General features: G+C 42.6%; 1 protein-coding gene across 8 annotated transcripts in view; it reads left to right on the top strand.

Moving 5' to 3' along the window:
• The window catches only part of dlg4b (discs, large homolog 4b), a 175659-nt gene that overhangs the window by 157112 nt on the left and 6397 nt on the right, over positions 1-12150 (top strand). For all 8 annotated transcript variants that reach the window (XM_084344113.1, XM_084344119.1, XM_084344114.1 and 5 more), the window contains 3 exons: positions 10209-10259; positions 11158-11282; positions 11389-11558. In XM_084344113.1, the coding sequence (XP_084200239.1) occupies positions 10209-10259; positions 11158-11282; positions 11389-11558 (346 nt within the window). The remainder of the gene's footprint in view (positions 1-10208; positions 10260-11157; positions 11283-11388; positions 11559-12150) is intronic.

Here is a 12150-nt window from a genome sequence, read left to right as displayed (position 1 = left end):
CTGAGCACTTGAGACAGACCCCAGACTCTGCTGCAGTTCATGATTAATATTTATTTTTATGAATGTAATACATTAAAAAAAACATCAATGTTAATTAGAAAACTTATTTAATAGTAATATTGATTGATTAATATTGAATTATTATATTATATATCATTAAATACAGAACATAAAACAATTTATATTATATCAGCTGATGGAGTATGAAGAGATATTACAGTGAGAATGAGTCAAATACTCTGAATCAGACTGAGAAATTCAATAAATCTCAATATATTGATGATTGGAAACATTTAAATATTTGAATCAGAATCAGAATCCCTTTATTTGTCCAGCAAATGGGGAAATTTCTTAGTCACAGCAGCCAAAGGACAGTGTCACACTAAACAATAATACAAAGTAAAAAAATAAACAATATAATAAGAAGATAAGAAATAGAATTAACTCATATATACATAGTATTTACAATATGAACTTACAATTTGAACTTAGTATTTACAACAAACAATAAATAACAAATATGATTATTAAAAATTGTCCAACTAGTGCAAACCAAACAGTGTGTGGATATGTGTAGAGTTTTGTATTGCACAGTGCACATGTGAGGTCTACTGGGAGCAGTGCTGATTGTAGACTGACAGCAGCAGGAAGGAAGGACCTGTGATACCTCTCCTTCACACACTTGGGGTGTATCAGTCTGTCGCTGAAGAAGCTGACCAGTGTGGTGATAGTGACCTGCAGGGGGTGGGACTCCTTCACCAGCAGCGATGACAGTTTGTCCATCATCCTGCTCTCTCCCACCACCTGCACTGGGTCAAGAGGGCATCCCAGGAATGGAGTTCATGGCTTGAATGAATGAAAAGATAATTGTTAAATATAGTTGAAATGTTGGGAAATATACTGTGTTTTCGTCTGTGTGTGTGTGTGTGTGTGTGTGTGTGTGTGTGTGTGTGTGTGTGTGTGTGTGTGTGTGTGTGTGTGTGTCTCTGTTATTATTATTATTCTTCCTCCCGTTTTTCGGCGGTTCACTTGCCCCGCAGTTTTGAGCGCACACAAACAAAAAATATATCAAAACGTGCGCCTCGATCAGGAGATTACTGCTATCATTCAGATTTCCAGAATATTAATTCGCACCCCACGTACGTTGAGAACTTTCATATCTACATTATATTATATTTTATCTAGGTTGAAAAGCTGAAAGAGCTCAAAAAGCCAAACATTTTGATAGTTGAACGGTTTCTGTAGCTGAATGTATGCTGAAGCAGTAGCAGGATGAAATTTGAAAATGTCCCCATAAGGATGAATGGGAAAACACCTCCCAAACTCCTGCAGTTTGAGACAAAAGTCTAATGGTTATGGCCAAAATATAAGTACAGTGAGTAACAGGAGACATTGCTGAACCATGTGATGTCTTTTTTATTTCTGTAGAGTGAAAAATGAGGGAGCCAGAGTGAGAGACAAAACCGGTACTGTCTGCTCTACTCCAGAAATGTAGTCTCAGAGTTAACACTGCGGCTTATGGGGGAGATGCTGGAGTGCTTGTCGCTCGAGGGCTTCTACAGCCAAGTTCAAGTCCCACATCTGAAATAAGACCATCATCTGAAAGCCAACAAGATTTCCTACACTTCTATATATATATTGTCTATGTGAAGTAAAAGCTGTGGGACCCAAGTCAAGCTGAAGAGAGTTTTTTCTCAAGTTTTTCCAGCTGCTCTCCACTCTAGCAGTGATGTTCTGCACTCTAGCTCACGCAATACACACCCATTATAAAATCCTGAGTTTTTCCAAAATCACTCACCATCATTAGAGGGTCAGGGTTCAAAAATGAAACATCGTAGGAAAAAAGTTCAAATACAACTCAAATAGACAAGACCCGTGCCTACATTTTAAAGTTTGAATGGTGTTTCTAGGTGGAAGTAGGCCAGAGCAGGAGATGTTTGAAAAAGACACAGATTTGCGAGATATTTTGACCTCGTCCCATTCATTCTGATGGGAAAGTTGTGCGCAGTTTTTCGCGTCTCACGACGCGAAAAATTAATATTCTGGAAAACTGAATGATAGCATACCGAGTCCGACCGAGCCGCACGTTTTGATATATTTTTGGTTTGTGTGCGCTCAACGGTGCGGGACGAGTTAACTGCCGAAATATGGCAAGGGGGTGTAGTAATACTAACATCTGCAGGCCAAGTTCAGCTTGGTGATGGTTGTCGTTAAGCACTAGCAACCACCTGGGACAGCTGATTTGAGAGTGACTTCTGCCTCAAATCTAGACCTCAAACTACTGCTATATCTTCAAAACCAAACATGATATGGGAAAATTTTCTTCACCATCAAGCCAGGGAGGCCTTAAAGAACACAGCCATTATTTTTTGTGGTCCTAGCTTCTGAAATGTTGTCATAGGAGCGAGTTAAAAACAGGGGCAGTTTGGAAAATCCTCGAAAATCCTCCTCCTGATTAGCATTGGAGTAAATGGGGCAGTTGAGAGCTACTCTTGTCGGTTGGAGGCAGATAAATCAAAAACCGTAAATCCTACTGATAAAGTGGACACATTGGGAGAAAGAAGACAAGTGTGGCTACAACTTGGTGAAAAAATCACTCTTCTACTGTGTAATTTGTGGCCGGGGTCGTCAGAGAAAGAGAAAAGTTGTGAGAGTTTTTCTGACTCTCCCCCCACTCTGGCAGTTGGCTCTGCACGAACATTCCGCAATACACACCCATTATAAATCCTGAATTTTTCTAAAATCGCCTCACCGTCGTTAAGGGGTCAGAGGTCAAAAACGAAACATCGTACGAAAAAAGTTCAAATACAACTCAAATAGACAAGACCTGTGCCTACATTTTAAAGTTTGAATGGTGTTTCTAGGTCGACGTAGGCCCGAGCAGGAGATGCTTGAAAAACGTCGAAGATTTGCGAGTTTTTTTTTCCTCATCCCATTCATTCTTATGGGAAATTTTTCGCAGTTTTTCGCGTCTTACGACGCGAAAAATTAATATTCTGGAAATCTGAATGAGAGCAGTAATCTTCCGATCGAGGCGCACGTTTTGATGTATTTTTTGTTTGTGTGCGCTCAAAACTGCGGGGCAAGTGAACCGCCGAAAAACGGGAGGAAGAATAATAATAATAATAAAAAGAGGCCCGGGGAATAACAATAGTGGGCTGTGCTTCGCACAGCCCACTATGTACACCTATAGCTTTGCTATAGAGGTGTCCATAGTGGGCTTGCGAGCACAGCCCACTAATAAAGAGAGGCCCGGGGAATAACAATAGTGGGCTGTGCTCCGCACAGCCCACTATGTACACCTATAGCTTTGCTATAGAGGTGTCCATAGTGGGCTTGCGAGCACAGCCCACTAATAAAAGAAGGCGCGGTGAATAACAATAGCCCACTAGGGACACCTATAGCTTTGCTATAGAGGTGTCCCTAGTGGGCTTGCGAGCACAGCCCACTAATTAATTCAGAGAGAACTGTAACTCTCTCTCTCTCTCTGTCCTGCTGTCAGTCTACCTCTCTCGCCCCCTCTCGCTCTCTGTTATATAACCCTACTGAAGCTCCTCCAGATCCTCCAGAGACAAACAATGAAGTCGACTGTGTGTTGTAGTGTTGACAGCTGTTCAGCCCCGCAGGGACTCGCACAGTTCACCCTCTCCTCACAGAGAGACAGAGAGAGAGACAGGCAGAGAGACAGGCAGAGAGACAGGCAGACAGAGAGAGAGACAGAGAGACAGGCAGAGAGACAGGCAGAGAGACAGGCAGACAGAGAGAGAGACAGAGAGACAGGCAGAGAGACAGGCAGGCAGGCAGGCAGACAGGCAGAGAGACAGGCAGAGAGACAGACAGGCAGGCAGAGAGAGAGAGAGACAGGTAGGCAGACAGGCAGGCAGAGAGAGAGAGAGAGAGAGACAGACAGACAGGCAGGCAGGCAGACAGACAGGCAGGCAGAGACACAGGCAGACAGGCAGGCAGACAGGTGGAGAGACAGGCAGACAGACAGACAGACAGACAGGCAGGCAGACACATTAATAACACCTGATCATGTGGAGCTGGTGATCAGGTGAACCTTGTTTCTCTGAACAGTTTCTGGAGAGCTGCAGTGTGGTGGTGGTGTGTGTGTGTGTGTGTGGTGGTGGTGGTGTGTGTGTGTGTGTGTGTGGGGGGGGGTGATGATTATGTTAGTTGTTCGTCTAACACAATAGATCAAACCAAGCTGCGTCCGTCAGCGGGTCTCCAGGGGAACGAGTGTGAACGGTGGTAATAACTGACGCACCGGTGACACCTTCAGGCTTCAGAAGCGTTAGCTGAGCGGGCTAATCAGTAATGATAGTGTTGGTGTTATTCCCACCAGTGGTGGACAGTAACGAAGTAAATTTACTTGAGTACTGTACTTAAGTACAGTGTTTGAGTATCTGTACTTTACTTGAGTATTATTTTGGGGGGATACTTTTACTTTCACTCCACTACATTTGAAGGACAAATATTGTACTTTTTACTCCACTACATTTCTATTGATGTTCTCGTTACTCGCTACTTTTGAGCTTACGTCAGCTGATGTTTTTTTATTTTTTTTTGCAAAATTCAGAGAAAATAAACTGTTTCTGCTGATTCGCGTATGGTTTGTCTTAGCCGTATTGCCGTACCTGTACTACGTCATGAGCACCCGTGGCCTTATCTCAAACCCATGTTTGAGATTTTTGTCACAAAAACTGATTCGTTTCAGTTTAAATGTTGGTTGTTCTTACCGCGGAGCAATTATATCACGGACCACAAAGACTCGTCTTCCAACCTGAAAAAGCACGTCGCGGTATGTAAAGTAGCTACTAACGTTAGCTAGCTTAATGTTTGTGAAAGAGAGTGTGTGTGTGTGTGTGTGTGTGTGTGTGTGTGTGTGAGAGAGAGAGAGAGAGAGAGAGAGAGAGAGAGAGAGAGAGTGGGTGTGCGCGCGTTAGTGAGGTGCGGCTGTCTTTGATGTGGTTTATCCGGCTCATTTTTGGCTGTGATGTATGATATAAGTAAACTAGCCAATAAGTTGTTTATCTGTAAATGTCAATATCAGTTCTTGTAGTGCCTACATCTACATCTTTTTATGTAGAGAAAACATGGATGTCAGATGCAAAAATATACTGAACTGACCGCAGCTGTCTGCAATATATTTCACGTGTTGATGAATGCAGCTGAGTGTGTGTTCTGAGGCTTCTTGCCTTTATTTGCTTATTTTTGAGCTATAAACACGTCTGTAGCAGAATCGCATCAGTGTATTGTATAATGACATTAAGCTACTTTCCTTTCCTGTATTTCCTGAGATATTTTTTAAATACTTTTACTTAAGTATTTTTTTAAACAAATACTTTAGTACTTTTACTTAAGTAATATTTTGACTAAGCTACTTTTACTTGTATTGGAGTAATATTTGACAAGGAGTATCTGTACTTTTACTCAAGTAGTGAAGTTGTGTACTCTGTCCACCTCTGATTCCCACAACCTAAATCTTTATGGATGAACAGTGCGGTGAACCCACCGCTCTGTTCCACCAGATCCATGTTCGGTCCGTCTCTGATCCGTCACGGCAGCGTTGTGCATCAGGACTCTTCTGCAGCAGCTACACAGACTTCTGTTTCTGCCGGAGCACGATGTAACAACTCAGCTGAATTCAGCACAGAGCAGACAGGAAGTCACACCGAAACAACAATATAACATCTGGGGGATTTTCAAAATAAAACTCAAAAAAGAGACAAACACAAGCTCTTCTGATCCTTCAGTAGGGAACACTTTGTGTTGTGTTCATCACACATATCATAACTGCAGTCGTGCGTGTTTCTGTAATTATCGCGGGAAGTCCTCGGTCTCACAACTCCAGCTGTCCACTGCTGCACTCAGTATGTAGCCGGTGGGGGTTGATGGTGGAACCAGTGGAAGAACGAGGTCCAGCGTCCTGTTCCCTGGAGAACAGCGGTTGCAGCAGCAGGTGATTGAAGGTGCAGTCGTTGACTGCTGGTTGGTGATGAAGTTTATCAGATGTCCTTCAGTCAAGAGACGTCTCGTCTGTGAGCTGTGACCATCGTGTGACCAGTGAACTCAACACGGACGAACTTCTGTCCAGTTTTAAAAATCCAAACGCTGTTGGAGGACATGTTGTTCTTGTGACGGACACGGTGCGCTAACGTAGTTTTGGAGTCTCACTCCAGATCTCAGCTCCAGTCCAGCACCACGAATGGAAACATCAAAACGTTAATGGCTCAATCCGACGTGACGCTCGTGTTTCAAACAGTTTCAAACATTTATTTTATAAAGATGCTGCTGATGACCTCATAGAACTTCTAATGACCTCATAGACCAGCTAATGACCTCATAGATCTTATAATGACCTCATAGATCTTCTAATAACCTCATAGAACGTCTAATGACCTCCATAGATCTTCTAATGACCTCATAGATCTTCTAATGACCTCATAGAACTTCTAATGACCTCATAGATCTTCTAATGACCTCATAGAACTTCTAATGACCTCATAGACCAGCTAATGACCTCATAGAACTTCTAATGACCTCATAGATCTTCTAATGACCTCATAGACCAGCTGATGACCTCATAGACCAGCTAATGACCTCATAAACCTTCTAATGACCTCAAAGATCATCTAATGACCTCATAGACCAGTGAATGAACTTTTGTGCTGTCGGCAGGTGAAACAGGTTAAAAGTGTGAAACAGTCAGTCAGTGTGACTGTATGGACTCTATATGCATCATGATTAAAATCAGTCAGTGTGACTGTATGGACTCTATATGCATCATGATTATAGTCAGTCAGTGTGACTGTATGGACTCTATATGCATCATGATTACAGTCAGTCAGTGTGACTGTATGGACTCTATATGCATCATGATTACAGTCAGTCAGTGTGACTGTATGGACTCTATATGCATCATGATTACAGTCAGTGTGACTGTATGGACTCTATATGCATCATGATTACAGTCAGTGTGACTGTATGGACTCTATATGCATCATGATTACAGTCAGTCAGTGTGAATGTATGGGCTCTATATGCATCATGATAACAGTCAGTCGGTGTGACTGTATGGACTCTATATGCATCATGATTACAGTCAGTGTGACTGTATGGACTCTATATGCATCATGATTACAGTCAGTCAGTGTGAATGTATGGACTCTATATGCATCATGATTACAGTCAGTCAGTGTGAATGTATGGACTCTATATGCATCATGATTAAAGTCAGTCAGTGTGAATGTATGGACTCTATATGCATCATGATTACAGTCAGTCAGTGTGAATGTATGGACTCTATATGCATCATGATTACAGTCAGTCAGTGTGAATGTATGGACTCTATATGCATCATGATTACAGTCAGTGTGACTGTATGGACTCTATATGCATCATGATTACAGTCAGTGTGACTGTATGGACTCTATATGCATCATGATTACAGTCAGTCAGTGTGACTGTATGGACTCTATAGGCATCATGATTACAGTCAGTCAGTGTGCATGTATGGACTCTATATGCATCATGATTACAGTCAGTGTGACTGTATGGACTCTATAGGCGTCATGATTACAGTCAGTCAGTGTGACTGTATGGACTCTATATGCATCATGATTAAAGTCAGTCAGTGTGAATGTATGGACTCTATATGCATCATGATAACAGTCAGTCAGTGTGACTGTATGGACTCTATATGCATCATGATTACAGTCAGTGTGACTGTATGGACTCTATATGCATCATGATTACAGTCAGTCAGTGTGACTGTATGGACTCTATAGGCATCATGATTACAGTCAGTCAGTGTGAATGTATGGACTCTATATGCATCATGATTACAGTCAGTCAGTGTGACTGTATGGACTCTATATGCATCATGATTAAAGTCAGTCAGTGCGAATGTATGGACTCTATATGCATCATGATTATAGTCAGTCAGTGTGAATGTATGGACTCTATATGCATCATGATTACAGTCAGTGTGACTGTATGGACTCTATATGCATCATGATTACAGTCAGTCAGTGTGAATGTATGGACTCTATATGCATCATGATTACAGTCAGTCAGTGTGAATGTATGGACTCTATATGCATCATGATTACAGTCAGTGTGACTGTATGGACTCTATATGCATCATGATTACAGTCAGTGTGACTGTATGGACTCTATATGCATCATGATTACAGTCAGTCAGTGTGAATGTATGGACTCTATATGCATCATGATTACAGTCAGTGTGACTGTATGGACTCTATATGCATCATGATTACAGTCAGTCAGTGTGAATGTATGGACTCTATATGCATCATGATTACAGTCAGTCAGTGTGAATGTATGGACTCTATATGCATCATGATTACAGTCAGTGTGACTGTATGGACTCTATATGCATCATGATTACAGTCAGTCAGTGTGACTGTATGGACTCTATATGCATCATGATTAAAGTCAGTCAGTGTGAATGTATGGACTCTATATGCATCATGATTACAGTCAGTCAGTGTGACTGTATGGACTCTATATGCATCATGATTACAGTCAGTGTGACTGTATGGACTCTATATGCATCATGATTACAGTCAGTCAGTGTGAATGTATGGACTCTATATGCATCATGATTACAGTCAGTCAGTGTGAATGTATGGGCTCTATATGCATCATGATAACAGTCAGTCGGTGTGAATGTATGGACTCTATATGCATCATGATTACAGTCAGTCAGTGTGAATGTATGGACTCTATATGCATCATGATTACAGTCAGTGTGACTGTATGGACTCTATATGCATCATGATTACAGTCAGTGTGACTGTATGGACTCTATATGCATCATGATTACAGTCAGTCAGTGTGAATGTATGGACTCTATATGCATCATGATTACAGTCAGTGTGACTGTATGGACTCTATATGCATCATGATTACAGTCAGTCAGTGTGACTGTATGGACTCTATATGCATCATGATTAAAGTCAGTCAGTGTGAATGTATGGACTCTATATGCATCATGATTACAGTCAGTCAGTGTGACTGTATGGACTCTATATGCATCATGATTACAGTCAGTGTGACTGTATGGACTCTATATGCATCATGATTACAGTCAGTCAGTGTGAATGTATGGACTCTATATGCATCATGATTACAGTCAGTCAGTGTGAATGTATGGACTCTACATGCATCATGATTAAAGTCAGTCAGTGTGAATGTATGGACTCTATATGCATCATGATTACAGTCAGTCAGTGTGAATGTATGGACTCTATATGCATCATGATTACAGTCAGTCAGTGTGAATGTATGGACTCTATATGCATCATGATTACAGTCAGTGTGACTGTATGGACTCTATATGCATCATGATTACAGTCAGTGTGACTGTATGGACTCTATATGCATCATGATTACAGTCAGTCAGTGTGACTGTATGGACTCTATAGGCATCATGATTACAGTCAGTCAGTGTGCATGTATGGACTCTATATGCATCACGATTACAGTCAGTGTGACTGTATGGACTCTATAGGCATCATGATTACAGTCAGTCAGTGTGACTGTATGGACTCTATATGCATCATGATTAAAGTCAGTCAGTGTGAATGTATGGACTCTATATGCATCATGATTACAGTCAGTCAGTGTGACTGTATAGACTCTATAGGCATCATGATTACAGTCAGTCAGTGTGACTGTATGGACTCTATATGCATCATGATTAAAGTCAGTCAGTGTGAATGTATGGACTCTATATGCATCATGATTACAGTCACTCGGTGTGAATGTATGGACTCTATATGCATCATGATTACAGTCAGTCGGTGTGAATGTATGGACTCTATATGCATCATGATTACAGTCAGTCGGTGTGAATGTATGGACTCTATATGCATCATGATTACAGTCAGTGTGACTGTATGGACTCTATATGCATCATGATTACAGTCAGTGTGACTGTATGGACTCTATATGTGTGTTTATATACTGTACGTATCTGTTTTCTGTGTGTGACTTTCTCTGGAACAAACAAGAAGTGATGTCATCATCATGTTATATGGAAGAGATGATATGAGAGAGAGGTGGTCGCTATAGCTACAGCAGTTACAGTTGCCTAGGTAACCGCCCCCTGAGGGCTCAACAGCTGTTACCATGGTGTTGCCATGGAGATGGATCATGTTTTTTTTCTTCTGTTTTTACAGATGAACGGATCAGAAGGAGAGCTGGAGTACGAGGAGATCACACTGGAGAGGGTACCCCACACACACACACACACACACACACACACACTGTAACACACACACACACACTCTGTAACACACAGTAACACACACACACACACTGTGTCACTCGGGCGTCCAGTGAGCTGTGAGAGGATCACGTGTCGTGCAGCTAGTGTTACAGCGCCCTCCTGTGGCGTTCAGAGGACGATGTAGCTGCTCTCACTGTAATGTGGAGCGGCAACACACAGACTGTCTGTCAGGAGGTACCTGACGCCCAGCAGCCAATCAGAACCCAGTATTAACCTGGACCATGGTACAACACACAGCGGCTGTGTGAGGCTCGCTGCTCTGTTTTTAACTGTCAGTCAGCACTCACCAGAATAAACTCCGCCCGGCTGACATCAAATAAACTCCGCCCGGCTGACATCAAATAAACTCCGTCCGGCTGACAGCAGCAGTTATTTTTATCCTCGCCGTCTTATTTTAAGAAACATGTTAGAAATGAGCTGAACTTTCATCATGAACAGTCGCAGCTGTCAGTGTGGACACGTTCATCATCACTGAGTCACTGCAGCTTCTGCAGAGCTCAGCATCAAACAACACAGCCAACATCTGATCACACTGATGGACTCATTGATCCGTCCTCACGTCTCCAGAGTCAAACACGCTGTCCTGAGAGACGACTGCAGCTCACTTCAGATGCTGACTGCAGTCCTCAAGATAACTGAGCTAACTTCGCTTAGAGACACGAGAGAGAAGTCAAACATCTGAACATCTGACTGTGAGACAAGATTTCATGTTGTGTGTCCACATCAGGGTCTGAAAGTGTACTGTGTGTGTGTGTGTGTGTGTGTGTGTGTGTGTGTGTGTGTGTGTGTGTGCGCACGTGTGTGTGCGTGTGTGTGTGTGTGTGTGTGTGCGTGCACAGGGGAACTCTGGTCTGGGTTTTAGCATCGCAGGAGGAACTGATAATCCTCACATCGGAGACGACCCGTCCATCTTCATCACTAAGATCATCCCTGGAGGAGCAGCCGCCCAGGACGGACGCCTCAGGTACACACACACACACACACACACACACACACACGCACACGCACACGCACACGCACACCGCACACACTCACTGAACGCCCTGACGACTCTCTCTCTCCGTCTTCAGGGTGAACGACAGCATCGTATTCGTTAACGACGTGGACGTGCGTGAGGTCACTCACTCCATCGCCGTGGAGGCGCTGAAGGAGGCGGGGCCTGTCGTCAGGCTGTACGTCCTGCGGCGACGCCCACCGACTGAACGTGTCACACAGATCAAACTGATGAAAGGACCTAAAGGTAGAACGTCTTTCTGTGATGCAGAGGAACAACGTTCTGTACTGACTGTACGGTCCTGAGAATGCTTACACTTTCTAAAAGAACCAATCAGAACCTGAACCTGTAAAGTGTTCAATAATCAATCACGCTGCAGAACCTAGTGGCTTCAATAATCTAGTTAGAACGGTTCTGTACTGACTTTACAGTCGGAGAACTCTTGTTGCCTGAAAGAACCCATTCAACAACATGTTAACTTGTAAGAAAGGTTCTCCAGGATCAAGCATGCTGCAGAACCGTTACCCTGTTACAGGAGTTCTACTTTGTTCCACACTTAGAAGAACCTTGTTGAAAGATCTACTGATTCTACAGACAGTACAACCTCTATGATGCGTGAAGAACCCTAAATAAAATGTTCCCTCATGATTAAAGATACTGTGTAACTTCAACAACACATTATAAAGAACCATCTTAGAAATGTTCTCTAATAATTCAATATACTTCAGCACTTTTATTAGAAAGGTTACAGACCTTACAGGCCGTAGAACCTGTCAGAACCCTGTTACAAAGGCGGTCCAGCATTTTAGACCTTTATAAAGAACCCTGGTTTAAAGGT

This window comes from Pagrus pagrus (genome assembly GCF_965226575.1).
Source record: "Pagrus pagrus genome assembly, chromosome: 22".
Classification (NCBI taxonomy): domain Eukaryota; kingdom Metazoa; phylum Chordata; class Actinopteri; order Spariformes; family Sparidae; genus Pagrus; species Pagrus pagrus.
Note: the sequence above shows the minus strand (reverse complement) of the source record. Positions and strands in the feature narration are given on the sequence as shown.